Below are 15,808 nucleotides of genomic sequence, written 5' to 3' on the forward strand. Positions count from 1 at the left end.
CTGCCCCCAGGGTGAGAGGCCTGCTCAGCCTTCCTGCCCTCTCCCCAGGCATCCCCACCTCAGCCGGCCTCTCCTCACTGCCCTGGCCTCTAGCACAGGAGCAGCTGTGTTGGCTGTTTATTTGACTAAGGTTTCCTTGGGTGGGGAGAGGCCCAAACCCACAGACACTTCTCCCCAGTTCAGATGCCCTGGCAAGAGGCCAGTCCTGGCCTGGCACGTCCCACCACCCTCACTGCCCTCCCCCAGGTCCCACCTGCCTCTTCTTTGTCCTCCTGACCTCAGTCCATGATTCCCCGGATGGCCTGATGCTAGCCACCCCTCCCACTGGATGGGCAGGATGGGCAGGTGTGAGCCACACTCCTTATCACCCCCATCCCTCACCTTGGGGAGGGGAAACATCTAGGGAAGGTATTAGGAACTGGAACCCTTGGGTTCTTTGGGGGTTCCCAAAGAGGAACATATCCCGTATGGTTTTCGGAGAGTGGGAGAAGTCTGCCCCTTTGCCTAATCCACTCTCATGGCTGAGGCTTGAGTCGTGGCTAGCGTGAGACTTGAACAGAGAAATGATGCTCTAATGGGCTCGGGACCTCCCAGGATCCATTCCAGAACCATCTCCTTGGGAGTCTAAGGTCCATGCCTGGATCGTGGTACCATACTATATACAGAACTGTCTCATCCTGCCCTCTGAGCGCCTGAAGAGGTAAGGAAATCCCCACTGAGGCAGAGTCTGGCCTTGAAACCAGGTCTCCTCACTCCCCACAGATAGGCCTCCTTACCAGCTTGAGCCAAACCTGCCGCTTGAGCAAAAAGAACCCACTTCTCCCTGCATCTCCCCCTCCCACATCCCCTCTGTCTTAACTGGCCTCCAAAAGAGGCTCTGCTCCCCACCCATGTCTCCTGTTGGAAAGGGAGTATAGGGGCAGGTAGCATTCTTGTGACCTCATTCTGAGATCTGCTGTCCTAGTTAGCAGCTTCCTGAGGGGAGAAGGACACGAGAAGCTTTTAGATATGGTTTCAACCATCTGGGTGCTAATTGGGAATGCGACTGTCCCTTGGTTGAGTCTGGGACAGCTATTCCGGGGCTTCAGGATGAGGTGTGGAGGTGGGGAGGCTAGAGGGGAGGTCAGGAAGCTTCCCCATATAGCCTAGCCCACAGCCAAAAGTGGGAGCCAGGCAGTGGTGGGGGCATCCTGGCTGGGAGGCAGCGGGCACAGTTGGCACGAGGACCTGAGCCTCGGGAAGTTGGGCAAGGGGCAGAGGTGAAACACGTCTGACATTGTCTTCTCTCTTCTCTCCTGCTAATGGGGCTCTCTGGAACTTGGAATCATGAGTAAGGGGGGCGGGGGGTGAGCAGAGGTGGAAGACTGTATCTCTGTCCTGTCCCTTTTTTCTCTCAAAGGCCCTTGTGAGCTCCAGCCCATTCCCCGGCCCCACACCCTCGTGACACTGATTTATTCATTCATTCCACAAATATGAATTGAACACCTACTATGTGTTGTACTTGCTAGGCTTGCCCTGGGAATTCAGGAGGGGATAAGAGAGGGTGAAGAAGAAAGAGCTCGGGGAGGCAGGAAGGAAATCTATCTTAAGAAGGGCAGCGAAGGGAGACGCCTGGGTGGCTCAGTGGTTGGGTGTTGCCTTTGGCTCAGGTCACAATCCCAGGGTCTGGGGATCGAGTCCCACATCGGGCTCCCTACAGGGAGCCTGCTTCTCCCTCCGCCTGTGTCTCTGCCTCTCTCTCTGTGTCTCTCATGAATAAATAAATAAAATCTTAAGGGATCCCTGGGTGGCGCAGCGGTTTAGCGCCTGCCTTTGGCCCAGGGTGTGATCCTGGAGACCCAGGATCGAATCCCACGTCGGGCTCCCGGTGCATGGAGCCTGCTTCTCCCTCTGCCTGTGTCTCTGCCTCTCTCTCTCTCTCTCTGTGTGACTATCATAAATAAATAAAATTTTTTAAAAAATAAAAATAAAAAATAAAATCTTAAAAAAAAAAAAAAATAAGGTAGGAGCTAGGAGGAAAGGAGTGCTCCAGGCAGAAAGAACAGGGTATGAGAATGCTCCTGAGGTCAGAGGAACATTGCTGTGCTCCAGGGAGAGAAAGAGCCCAGTGTGGCTGGAGTGTCCTATGCAGGGGAGGGAGTGGTACAAAAACATCAGAGGGGCATAGGATCTTTTGACCTGGACATTTGGACCCCAGGATGTTTTGAATGCAAACATTTTAAACCAAAACATACCAGCACTGAAGATTTTTTTAGAAAGTGGTTTCCTGTTTTAACTCTTTTCATCCAATTTAATTCCTTGATCAGATTTTTCAGTTTTTCCTATATGGTACAGCTAAACACATAGCCATTTTTTTCATTCCATTTTAATCTTACTGGAATTATTTTCATCGACATCAATTCGGTATAGATTTTGCTGTCGCGATTTGATCCATCAATTAAAGGCTCCTGGCCTTTGTCTCAGCCATTGTGTAACTGATTGAGTAAGTGCATCCAATTTTGGAAGATCTAAATTTTCAAAAGCATTTGTGGTCAAGACTGGATTCTTCTGTCCATTTTAGTCAATGAGGAGTTTTTCTGTATCTGGTTCTAGCTGTCAGTTGTTAGCTCTACTGGTAATATTCTTAGGAGAGTTGTTTTTCTTTCTTTTTTTTAAAGATTTTATTTATGAGACGCCTGGGTGGCTCAGTGGTTTAGCGCCTGCTCTCAGCCCAGGGCATGATTCTGGAGTCCCGGGATCGAGTCCCACATCGGGCTCCCTGCATGGAGGCTGCTTCTCCTCTCTGTGCCTCTGTCTCTGCCTCTCTGTGTGTGTCTCTCATGAATAAATAAATAAAATCCTTAAAAAAAAAAAAAAAAGAGGGGAGTCCCTGGGTGGCTCAGTGGTTTAGCGCCTGCCTTTGGCCCAGGGCGTGATCCTGGAGGCCCGGGATCGAGTTCCGCGTCAGGCTCCCGGTGCATGGAGCCTGCTTCTCCCTCTGCCTGTGTCTCTGCCTCTCTCTCTGTGTGTCTTTCATGAATCAATCAATAAATAAAATCTTAAAAAAAAAGAATTAAAAAAATAAAATAAAAAATAAAGATTTTATTTATTTATTTGAGAGACAGAAGAGAGAGAGAGAGAGAGCATGAGCAGGGGGAAAGGCAGAGGGAGAGGGAGAAGCTGATTCCTCACTGAGCAGGGAGCCCAATATGGGGCTGGATATTGAGACTTGATCCCCGGGTCCTGGGTCACGACCTGAGCTGAAGGCAGATGCTTAACTGACTGAGCCACCCAGGTGCTCTCAAGAGTTGCATTTCTTATCTCAGTAAATCTGTGGGAGGAGTCCAGTGGAAGGGCAGATCTGAAGAGCAGAAGGGTTTAAGGGAGACGGCAGAGGCCAGATATTCCAGGCTGGGGATAAGAAGAGGTGAGAGGGAAGGCTTTGGAGGTTTAGGGGAGGAGAGGGATGTGACTGGATTTGCCTTTTTGAAAGGCTCCTTTTGGTGCATGGAGAACAAACTGGGAAGGTGAGAGATGGAGAAGTGGAGGCAGGGAGGCTGGTGAGGAGGCTGTTATGTCAGTCTAGGTGGTAAAGAGGAGCCATAGATTGAAGAAAGATTGGGGAGACAGAAAGGGTGGGTAACCAGAGCAACCTCCATGTCATTCCCCACCCTCTCAGCCCCTGCCTGTCCCTTCCACTAGGGCCCCAGGCACCTTAGAGTCTGGCCACCTTGGAATTTGCACGGGGTGGAGACCAAGGATGGGGTGTTGTCCTTGGGGCTGCCTCCCAGTCTGTCTCCTGGCTGAATGTAGCAGAGGAAGGGTCAGGGATGCCCTGCTGAGATTGGAGTGGGGGGCTGGTAGGGGTAGGGGACGGCCTGCAGATCCACCCAGCCAGAGCACGTGGCTGGAGAGGCCAGGGCAACCGCAGGCTTGGCGGTGAGACAGACCCAGACACAAGGCGCTTGTTTGGCTATGGCTCTGAGCTCAGGGTGTGACCCTGGGCAGGGGTACAAAGGGACCTCTGTCAATGCAGGGCACGGAGCCCACCTGGGCCAGGCCAGGAGCCCGAGAAGTGAGGGAGGTGGGCCTGGGGGGTACTAGAGAGAGAAGCTGGAAGCGCTGTACATGCAAGGTTTGGGTGTTGTCCAAGGCAGTCCCTTCTTCTCCTTGATCCTCAGTTTCCTCACCAGTAAAATGGAATCTTCATCCCTGCCTCCCAGACCTGGTGCATTATCAGGGCCCACTTCGTTGATGGACTAAAGCAACATCTTCATAGAATTGTGTATTTTTTTTTTGAATTGTGTATTTTAAAACATTATTTAAAAAACACACACAAAACAAACAAACACATAGTGATTACCATGTACCTGTTTGCTGAGACCTTAATGACTATTGCCTTATTTAATCCCCCTAATAACCCTCTGAGAGAGGTACTATTTATTCTTTTTTTTTAATTTTTATTTATTTATGATAGTCACACACACACACACACACACACACACACAGAGGCAGAGACACAGGCAGAGGGAGAAGCAGGCTCCATGCACCGGGAGCCTGACGTGGGACTCAATCCCGGGTCTCCAGGATCGCGCCCTGGGCCAAAGGCAGGTGCCGAACCGCTGCGCCACCCAGGGATCCCTATTCTTATTTTACAGATGGGGAAACCAAGGTACAGAGCTGGCCAAGGTCACACACAGTTAGGAAGTGGCAGACGTAGGATTGAACCCAGGCATTATGGCTATACTATGTTGCTTCCTTTTTTCTTTTTTTAAGATTATTTATTTATTCATGAGACACAGAGAGAGAGAGAGAGAGAGAGAGAGAGAGAGAGAAGAGAGGCAGAGACACAGGCAGAGGGAGAATCAGGCTCCACTCAGGGAGCCCGATGTGGAACTCGATCCCGGGTCTCTAGGATCACACCTTGGGCCGAAGGCAGTGCTAAACCGCTGAGCCACCCAGGCTGCCCTACTATGTTGCTTCCAAAGAGAAAGGAGTGGCTACCATGCCAGACACCTGGAGTGGGGGGGCCCTGATTCTTCAACAAGGGTAGGGGTGTATGCTGGCACACTTTTGCCTTGGAGAACCCAACTGTGCAATGTCTCCCCTCCCAGGGCCTGGCCCCTGGGGCAGGGAAGAGTGCAATAGGAGAGAGAGAGAGTCAGACTGTACAAGAGGAGCCCAGGATCAGAGACCTGGGGAAGGGACACAGCATGGATCTCTCAGAGCAGGTCACAACCCTATCACCTTTGGCACAGTTATGAGGGCATCTGTGCCCAGAAGAGGCGGGGGTAGATTTGCTATTCCTTCAACTAGGATGAGGCATACCCTTGTGCCATGTGGTCGGAGAAGCCAGCCCTACCCGAGAGCCCCGGGTCTGGCCGGGCGTGAAGCATGGACAGAATGACACAGGGGCTTCAGCCAAGGGGCTGAGGTTGGCAAGGAAACAGATCCCAAGCCCACAGCAGTGAGGACCTTCGGGCTCCATGACAAGCCTAGGAACATGCTCAGGACCTGATGGGGAGAAAGAAGGCGCTTCCCAGACTGAGGGCAGAGACGGGTCAGTGTGTCCTGAAGCCGCAGGAGGTCCTGTGGGGGCATGGCTGGGGTGAGTAGTGGGGGGCTCTCAGTGCCAAGCTCTGAGCTCAGACTTCATCTTCTAGACACATCTCAAGATCTGCCTAATTTTCAGAATTACCCGGGTACTTTTTAGAAAGGCAGATGCTGGGCCTCACCCCAGCCCCTAAATCTGAGCCCCTAAAGTTGTAGCTCAGCACAGGATGCCAGAGACAAGCCCCCCAGGTGACACTCACATGGATAGGCACTTGGGAAAACTGTAGGGGAAGGGGTTCTCACCTTTGACTGCACACCAGGATCACCTTGGCAGAATTTAAAATCTCCTTTTCCAGGAGACACCCCAGCCCCATCCCACCAGAACCTCTGATCAGGAGGGGCCCTGCGATCAGATGCTTTCAGAGCTGCCCCTGTGATTCCAGTGAGTAGCCAGGGCTGAGGACACTCAGGCAGGCCTGTCCTTCACATCAACCAGGTTTGGGTTGAACTGTCCTCTCCTGAGGGAGGCTGGCCACTCTTCCTCCCTGACCTTGTGTGGTTTACTTAGTGACTGTGACAATTGCCCCCAGATTGCAAGCGCCATAAAAGTCCCCTCAGGACTTTTGTTCATTGCTGGATCTCCTGGGTGAAGAATGGAGAGCCTGACTTACAGCAGGTGTCCAGCAGATGTTTATTCTGTGAGTTTACTGAGCCCCTACTCTGTGGCAGGCACAAAAGGAGGCACCTCCCTACATCGTCTCTTAATTTTCCCAACAACTACATGACATAGATATTATTGGGCCCACTTTACAGATCAGAGAGGTGAAGCCACTCACTTAAGGTCTGATGACTCCAGTGCGTGGTGTGTCCTGAGCTCCACACCACCTCCCAGCTGAGGCCATCGAGCAGCCCTGCCATGGGAAGCAGCCTGGGGGCCAGGGGACATGTTGAGCAGCCCATCCGGGGGCGTTCTTGGAACTTCTTGGCTCGTTTTGAAAGGACTCCTTCATGGCCTGCAAGGGCCGAGTGCTTCCACCCCCCTCCAGCGGATTTGAAAGGAGGACTCCTTGATGTGGTCGGCACTTCTCCCTGGCCAGCAAGGTAGACCATGGCCACCCCACCATCTCCCTCCCTCCAACTCAGGGTGACCCTGGGATCTTAGGGTCATTTTCTCCCTGCCTCCATTCTTCTGGATTCAGCTTCTAATACTGAGGAAGGGGAAGGGCCCCAAGGTCCAGTGGGGTGGGCTGGGGTGGGAGGATTCTGTTGAACAGAGTAACTAAATAAGAACATCAGGAAATGAAGGGTGGGTTGAGAAAATTCAAAGTTCTTAATTTCTGCAGGGTTGATCCTGGCTGGTAGTCAAAGCCTTTCCCAGCCTGCTCTGAATGCAGCCCTTTAAGTAAGAGGGAAGGTAGCCAAGGTCCAGGTGAGGACCCTCAGGCCCACAGGCTTTCCCTTCCCTCCCATGGGCAGTATGGGGAAGTCCTCCCAGCAGGCTGAATGCCTTCTTGATCGCCGCTATTGAAGTTAATATTCTAGGGAGGGGGCCACCCTACTGTGGGCACCCCAGTTCCCACCTCCCTTTCCTCTAGCTCTGGCCTCTCCTATACAACCCAGGCAGCTTTGCGAAGTTGGGTGAGGAGGTTGAAATAATTTCCGTTGCATTGGCAACAAGCACAGGTTGGATATAGCTTTGGACCAGGAAAGAGTGAGGACAGGCTGGCAGCCTTGCAAGGCAAGATGATGGGCAGGAGGGGAGGTGTTTGGTCTGGACATGGGGATGGGCACCCTGGGCGGAAAGGGGAATTGTGGGTGACATTTTGGGGGTCCCACCCAGGCCCATTGGCCTTGTCTCTCTTCTTGCCCCCATTGGTCTCCCATGCACAGCTGTGAGGAAGTTCTTTCTACAGCCCTATCTTTGTCCCTCCTGCTGTAACTAGCAATGCCATCCTTCACACCACCATGGCTCTTTACAGCTTGCAGGGTTTTGTCTGTATATTATCTTAGTTAATCTCCTCAGCTGTCAGCCTTGGGTCAGGGGAGTTACTAATGGTTATCGTTATGGTTATCCCCATTTCACAGACCAGGAAACTAAGGTGTGGAGCAAAGGGGTGCGTTCCTGGGCACAGGGTAGTAAGTGGCAGAGTTGTACCAAGTGCAGGTTTGCCCAATCTCAAGTTCCTTGAGTTCCCCTGAGGCCCTTCAAACTACTCCCCCAGACAACGCTCACCCTTCTTCCCTGACTCCTCCCCCTGCCATCTCACCACAACTCAGATGTAGCCCAGGCCCAGAGAGGTCATCCCCCTGCCTCTAGCCCAATGCAGTGGAGCCTCCAAGTGGCCAGTATCTGGAGATCATCTGGCCACGGTCCAAGAGAAGGTGATGGTGGCGGTTGGGGGAGTCAATGGTGTCAGCTGCTGCTGCTTCTTTTTGAGCAAAGACTTTTAAAGTTTAATGTGATAATCTCGTCCTGATCACTGCAGACTGAGGACCTCATGCTCATCCAAGAATCCATCACCAGTCTCACATGAGGAACAGGGGGGCTCCACTGGGCCCTCCTGCCTCCCCGCCCCCTATCCTCATGTATGCTGAGGTGGACTGAGCCTTTTGGTTTGGTTTTAGTAGAAAGAAGATGGTTCTAGATCGTGGGAGGGATGATTTGGGCCTCCCTACCTCCAGACCTGGACAACTGGATCCCGATCCTTCCCTTCGACATCTGCGTAGTTAGTGTTCTGGGCAGGTAGGAAAGAGCTGCCCATGAGTCTGGGTGGGAGGCCGGTCAGAGGGCATAGAAAGTCAGCCCAGCCAGGGATGCAGGAAGTCATGACAGCCCCCGCTCCATTTTGCTGTCCGGGAAACCGAGGCCTGCTGCCGTTGCCTCCACATCATGCCTGCCCAGAAGTAAACCAATTAACACCGTGTCTGGTTCTGTGTTCCCAGCGCCTGTCTCATTATTTGGGGATTTATGTCTCGGTCACTGTGAAGGACGACTGTCCCGGTTTCCACTGGGGGGAGCCTGGCCAGCCCTGGAGCTCAGCAGGGTAGGAGGTGGTGCCATCCTGCTTGGGGCAGGATGGGGATTTAATTTCAGGGGGATTTGCAACCAGTGGGGAGCCGCCCTGGGCACATGGTGGCTCTGGGCTATTTTAGGAGGCAAAAGGCTGGCCCCGTTGGGGGAGGGATCATGGCAGATTTGTTCAAGTCTTCAGTGATTCTGCTCTTTTGGTGGGAACAGAAAGGAGCTGTGATGGATGGGACAGGCCCACCTGAGGCTGAGGGTTCTCTCACCCTCCTGGAACCCAGGGGCCCGGAATTACTCTGCATTCCCCAAGCCCAGTTGGGGCCATGAGCAGAATAGAAGGCAGATGGCTGGGCAGGGGCCTATGGCTCCTTGCCTGAGTCCCTTTGCTATGGGCTTTGCTTCAGCTGGAACTCTTGTTACCATTAGTATGAGTGATTAGTGTAACCATCTCATAATTTTGGGGGAGAAATTATATTTATTGGGCACTCAGGGAAGGCCCCACAGGGCTGGGAATAGGACTCAGCCTTAAAGCAGGCACAACCAGGCTCCTGTCCTGTGCAGGCCAGTTCCAAGCTGGTACCATGTGCCAGGCAAGTCCCGTCTCTACTCTGAGCCCCAGCGCCCTGTCCCTCAAGCCGGTCCCCTAACACCTCATTAATGATGTTCATATTATTGGCCAAATGCATGTATGTCAGGCACTCTGCAGGGCTGATCTCCTATTACCCTGTGCATTGCTGTTATGTATTCATACCCCATTTTATAGGTAAGGACACTGAAGCTCAGAGAGGGAAAGTAACTTGCCTCAGCCCACACAGCCAGAGTAAGGACCCCGTCCATTTCTGGTGCTCACAATGAGAGTTGGTTCATTCCTCAAATCCAACCACATGTATTGGTGGATTTGTGTGCCAGACACTTCTAGGGCCGGGGGATCCTCACAGATATGGCAGAGGAAGAGGAGCTAACAGGATGAGACTGGACTGTACTGAGAACTGAGTGGTCCAACTAGACTCGGCTTTGCTTGGACTGATGGTCACTTTCCGACCAGGGAAGGCAATAACCCAGGGCCTGAAGCCCTCCTCTGGCGAGTGGTAGGTGGGCAAGAAGCACCAGTACCACCTGGCACTTCCAGCTCCCATTATTATGAAGAGGCTTTCCATGTTTCCTTCTTTCCCATCCCACTGTTACTGGACAAAAGTCCCCAGAGAATATTAAGATAAGGCCTTCAGAGGCACAAGGACCCAGAGCAGAGAGCGTAGGACTTGGAGTCAACTTGGGTGGGTTTCAACTCCACCCCTTTCTAACTGTGTGGCCTCTGGCAGTTGAACTAGATCAGAGCCTCCCTTTCCTTACTTTCAAAGTAAGGAGAGAAATACCGACCTTTCTGGACTCTGGGAGGATAAAGGTGTGGGAAGAATACAGAAGGCCTACAATTAATGACAGTGTTTTGTCTGTGTGCAGGGTTGGAGTTTGGGGGTGTGTTATTCCTAGGTATCTAGGTGAAGCCACGTCTTTGCAGTGGCACTAAGCTGGCACCTGTGGTCTTGTTGAATGATTTCAACAGGCTGGGCAGAACGGGAGCACCAGCAAGCCTAAGCCTAAGGTCTGGTGCTCACAGTGCAAGAAATTGCTCTTGGCGACTAGACGGGGAGGCTGAGTTTGCCAGCATATCACGTGTGAAAATAGCCCTGGGGGGTGGTGGTATGGACCTCCCACCCCCAGTTCTGTACAGAGCTGACTCAAGAGTGCAGAAAAGTTAAGAGATGAATAGAAAACAGGGTTGAGAATGGGGAAAAGTGATTCTCTCCCTTGTTCTGTTCTAAGGACATTGAAAGCCTAAATCAGGGGCTTAGGTTGTGATCCCAGGATCCTGGGATTAAGCCCTGCATCAGGCTCCCTGCTCAGCAAGGAGCCTGCTTCTCCCTCTCCCTCTGCTGCTCCGCCTGCTTGTGCTCTCTCACTCTCTCTATATATATCAAATGAAAAAATAAAATCTAAGAAAGAAAGGAAAGGAAAAAAAGCAAGCAAGCCTAAATCAGTTTAGAGGGATATGACCAGGATAATAATACCACTCCACCCCACCCAGAAACAAATTGTTATTAAGTTGCTTATTTCAGGTGGGTTGGTCACAAGCAAGGGCATGAATAAAGGCCTAGAACTACCTCCTCTTAGTGCAGAGCAGTGGCTGGAGCGGGATTTGGGGAAGACATTTCAATACAATGTGAAAAGTACAGTGTTAGGGACCCATACAAAGTGTCCTAGGAGCACATAGGAGTGGCTTCCTGGGGGATCCCTGGGTGGCGCAGCGGTTTGGCGCCTGCCTTTGGCCCAGGGCGCGATCCTGGAGACCCAGGATCGAATCCCACATCGGGCTCCCGGTGCATGGAGCCTGCTTCTCCCTCTGCCTGTGTCTCTGCCTCTCTCTCTCTCTCTCTCTCTGTGACTATCATAAATAAATAAAAAATTTAAAAAAAAGGAGTGGCTTCCTGGAGGAGGTGACCATCTCAGGGGAAGAAGAATTGAGGGAAATGGGTCTCTTTAGCTGGGAGAAGAGAGCCCTTAGGAAGAAGCTGCCAGGGCAGCCCTGGTGGTGCAGCGGTTTGGCGCCGTCTGCAGCCCAGGGCGTGATCCTGGAGACCCGGGATCGAGTCCCGCATCGGGCTCCCTGCATGGTGCCCTATTCTCCCTCTGCCTGTGTCTCTGCCTCTCTCTCTAGCTGTGTCTCTATGAATAAAAAAAAAAGAAAAGAAAGGAAGAAGCTGCCAGCCCTGTTCAGTGGGCTGTGGAAGGGGGTGTGTGTTTCTTCTAAATGACCCAGGAGTGGATCCAGGACCTGTGCATGAGCATTCTAGGAAAGCAGCTTTCCAGCCCCCCATATCCATGAGATTCCTGTCACTGACAACCACCCAATAATGGAATATTCTGTCTTGTGAGGCAGTGAGCTCCCTATCTTTGGCATATGCAAGCAGAGGCCAGAGGGGACAGGATGACCTCGAAGACCTCTTCCAAATCTGAGCAACTGTGATTCTCCATGGACAGACACAGGATGTGGACTGTGCCGGTCAGAGGTGTGACTGGATCAAGTGAGAGGACGGGTGTGCTGCCGGATGGCGAGGGGCATGTGTACCATGACAGTCAGCCCCACCCTGAGCCTTTTTTATAGTAACCACTTTATTAAGATCTCATTCACACAGCATACAATTCCCCAGCTGAAGTGTGCAGTGTAATACGGATTTGCTTTTAGAGTGGAAATGAACTCATGCATTCATTCAGCAACTGTTTATCGAGCATCTGTTAGCTACGCATCAGGCTTTGGGCTGGTGCTTTAGACACGTAGGAGATAAAGGCTGTGCCCTCACGGGGAGACAGGTAAGTGTCCAAGCAGAAGAAGGACATCTTGGGAGATGTGCCAAAAGGGAAGTAAACCCGAGACTGGAACAAGGAATAGTTGGGCTGTGACAGTGGGGTCTGGGGAGGTGACACTGGAGCTGAGGCCTGAGCCTTGAGGAAACAAGCCTGTGAAGGTCAGGGGAGCGTTCCAGGCAGGGGGAACAGCAGGGGCAAAGGCCTCAAGACAGGAGTGAGTTGGTGGGTGTGAGGTACAGGAAGAAGTTCTGCGAAACTGAGCAGCAGCCAGGTGCCCTGCCCCAGGGGGCGAGGCTTGGCCAGGGCTCCCCTTGGTGGGACTTCCTCTTTCCAGGGCCTGGTAAACACAAGGCCTGCCCTGAGCACCATGGGGGGGTGAGCAGCACTGACACATCTTCTTTGGATATACAAGAGCCATTCTATCCTCTTTCTTTGAGACTCGCCTCCTTACCCCATTACTGCCTCTCCATTAAACAGAAGGACGGCAGAGCGTTCTCAGGAGGTCATACCTGAGGCCCCCCGCCTGCCCCTGCTTGGCTTCATGCTCCTGCACTGTGCCACCACCCTGGGCCAGACGCCATGCACTGATTCCCTGGGAGAAATCAGAAAAGAATCCCAACGGCAGGCATGGGTGAAGTTTTCCCCACTGGCTGTCTCCTCTGACCTGCAGAAAGGGATCCTAGGAGTCTGGAGTCTCCCACTTGATGCTCACTTCCTGCATGACTTCGGGCCACTTACTTAACATCCCCGTCTTTCAGCTTCCTGGTCTGTAAAATGGGGATCAAACCAGTTCAGGGAGAGTGGTTATGAGGATTGATGCCATCTCTCCCGGTACCCAGTAGGTGCTCCCTGAATGTCAGCTTTCTCCTTCTCTCCGAGCTCCCCACCCCACCCAGAAAAGAGGCGATTTAAAGGGGGTGGGGAGATCACAGCAGAGCCCTGGGAGGTGGCCACTTTGGGACTCCCTTTCCCGATCCCTAGGACCCTTCAGACGCCAAGGGGCATTCATGCCTGGCGGGGGAAGGGTAAGGATACTCACCAATGGGCCCAGCCCTTCTGCAAGGAGCACCCCTGGGTCTCCCCTCGTCTTTCCTCCCCGGGAGCCCTGCCGCGCAGCTCCTTCCCGGGGTCTCGCCTGTGCTCGGCTCCCAGCGGCGCGGCTCCTGGCACCTGCTCGGCGCCGGCCGGCCGGGGGCGGGCTCGGGAGACCGGCCGCCGTGCTGGGACTCGCAGGCCGGGACTCACCCGCCGCGCACCTCCAGGAGCCGAGAATCCGGATCGTCCCGGGTGGCCGAGGGCAGCTGGATGCGGCCCCGCTCGGGTCGCGAGCGCCGTTCAGGTAGGCGCCGGCGCTGGCCGCGGCCCGCACTCCCGGCTGCCCATCCCGGACGGAGCCCGCTGGGGCTGAGCGCCCAGGGGGCCGCGGCGCGAGCGGGGCGCGGGGGTGCTGTGGGTGGCTCTGTAGGGCTCAGGGACCCTGCCCCACCGTGTGGGGTGAGGGAGGTGGGCAGCCAAGAACTGCACCGTAGTGAACCGCCGAGGTTGGGAGATGGCAAGAAGGACTTCCAGTTCCCCCTAGGGGAAGGGAGGCTGGAAGCCCCAGGGCAGAGAGGGTGAGACCCCCCACCCTACGGAGGGGACAGTTCTCTGAAGACAAGGAGCTCAGCCAAATCACTCCCTTTCATTTCCTAAGGAAACGAAAGAACCCCCAAATCAATCCATCCTTATCAGCCCCTGGGATAAAGTAGAATGGAAGGAGTAGGGGAGGGGTGATTGCCTATTGTGTTTTTGGGGGTGCCAACAGCACACCTGCCCCCCCCCTCCACTGATATGATTCCTGGTCATTGGAGGCCTTCCTGTCCACCCTTCCCCCTCCAAGCCCAGCTGCCTCATCTTCAGCAAAGGGCATAGGTGGGGCTCTCCTGGCCTGCCTTCTACCCAGAACTCTCAAACAGACTGGGGACTCCCAACCCTCCTCCCCCTGGCTCCTCGGACTCACGCCCCAGCCCCAGCTTGGAAGTGCTGATGGTGGAGGCATCACTGGCAGGGAATGGGGTTTGAGGGAGCCACCGCTCAGCCTGGGGAAAGCTGGGCTGGACAAGCAGGTCACAGATGAGGAGACCAGGGACCAAGATCCTGGGCCCTGGTGGTAAGAGGGGTGGGGGTCTAGGGGATCTCCAGCACAACAGGTCAGGTTTCCCAGGACTTGCCTGGCAACAGAGGCTAGAAATGGGGGTGCCAAGGCTAATACTCTCTTCTTAACCACCTTCCCCCCATCATCATCTTAGAGGCAAGGAGAGTTGCAGATTAGATAGCAAGAAGGACTTCCTTCCTGGGGGTGGCTTGAGGCTCTTTTGAGGGAGTATCACTGCCCAGGAGAGGCAGCCCCTATCTTTGGGGGTGTCAGGATGGCAGGAGGCCCTCTGGGACACCCAGCCACTAGGGGTGAGGACAGAGCAGGCTGGGGGAGGAGAGGTGTTGGGGGATGGTGACCTCATCTCTGGACCATGGCTCTCCCTCACCTCCCATGCCCTCTCTCTCCCTTCCTTAGAGCTGAGTGTTGGCTTTCAGCACCTCTTAGCCAGTTTACTCCACAAATCCCCAGCACCCAGCATCTCCAGGGGAAGGTGTTGGGCATTCTCTGTCACCACTTTGGATGGTTGGATGGGAAGACAGACATGGCTGCCTTGGTTTCCCCCCCCCCCGCCCCACCGCTGGCTCCTGATACCTGGAGTGGAGGAGCTGTTGCCCCATCCCAGGGCCTCCCACCCTGACAAAGCAGGGAGGTATGGGCTGGGGGTTGGCATGGCAGGTCCCAAAGGGCCATCCTACTCCTCTAGGTGGGAGTCTCTGGCTCCTCCAGGGAGTCTTGGGTGTGACCTGGGTGTGACTCCAGCTCTCTGAGCCCACAGGATGGCTGGGGCAGATGCCACCCTGTTAGTGGCCATGCACTGAAGTGGCTAATACCCTCCTCCTCACCCTAGAAAGCTGTCAGCCTTGGGAGTGGGGAGGTGGCAGGAGAGACCAAAATGCTCAGTGGTGGCTCCTCAGGGGCACTGACCCGGGCCCAGGAGGGCTCACACTCTGCTAGGACAAGAACAGACAAGGCCTCTCTTCTTCCAGACACTTCTCTCTGCAGCTGGGTTGGTGGGGAAGGGCAGGATCCCCAACTCCTGTTGGTGATCCTGTGAGTGAGAGGGATGGGGGCTGCCATGGTGTGCACCCCCCCCCCCCTGCATCACGTGATGGGAGAGGACTGGCCCCACTCACCTGCCTCTCTTTTCGACTCTGAGCCTTCATTTCCTCATTTGTAAAGCCTCACAGGGTTGTTGTGAGGGTTAATGGAGATGCTGTTTGGCCAGAGGGCAAGGAGCACTCACCAGGTCTTTCTCCATACCCACCCCGCCTTCCTCTGGTGGCTGGAACAGACAAATACGACCTGGTCTTCCCCTCACCCCCACCTTAGAAGCAGCTGCTCTGTGTTGCAGTGGCAACACAGCCTGCAAAGGACCTGAGAGATTACCCCGGCCCCACCCCCTCTCTTTAAAGAGGGAAAACTGAAGCCCAGAGGCACAGGGACTAGCCTAAAGTTGGCCAGCCAGCTGGGCTCCCTTCTCAGAGGCAGGGCCTAGGACCTGGCTGGGGAAGGTAGGAGGGTAGATGTTGGCAGGCATGGGGGAAAATACCAGAGTGTAATTGGGCTCATTAAGGATTTAGTGAGGGAGCCCTTCATGCCGTGCCAAAGGCTGGGGACAGGCCTAGAACCTTCCTCTCCTGTTAACCCTCTGGCAAAAGCAGCTCTTTCCTGAGGACCCCTTCCCCAGGCTGCAGCTGAAAAAACTCCCTGCTTGGCACTGTGTGGCTTCCAAGGTCCCTTTCCAGCCCTCT

At 54.1% G+C, this 15,808-nt stretch overlaps 1 protein-coding gene across 6 annotated transcripts in view; it reads left to right on the plus strand.

Annotated features, from left to right (window-relative positions):
* The window catches only part of LOC490972 (transmembrane protein C17orf113), a 53,291-nt gene that overhangs the window by 4,871 nt on the left and 32,612 nt on the right, over positions 1 to 15,808 (plus strand). For 5 of the 6 annotated variants that reach the window (XM_038547313.1, XM_038547317.1, XM_038547315.1 and 2 more), the window contains exon 1: positions 13,129 to 13,259. The exons of the other annotated variant lie outside the window; for it this stretch is intronic. In XM_038547313.1, the coding sequence (XP_038403241.1) occupies positions 13,226 to 13,259 (34 nt within the window). In that variant the 5' untranslated portion in view covers positions 13,129 to 13,225. Of the gene's footprint in view, positions 1 to 13,128; positions 13,260 to 15,808 lie in introns of those variants that run through there. 6 annotated transcript variants of the gene reach the window in all.

Source organism: Canis lupus, chromosome 9, assembly GCF_011100685.1.
Source record: "Canis lupus familiaris isolate Mischka breed German Shepherd chromosome 9, alternate assembly UU_Cfam_GSD_1.0, whole genome shotgun sequence".
Classification (NCBI taxonomy): domain Eukaryota; kingdom Metazoa; phylum Chordata; class Mammalia; order Carnivora; family Canidae; genus Canis; species Canis lupus.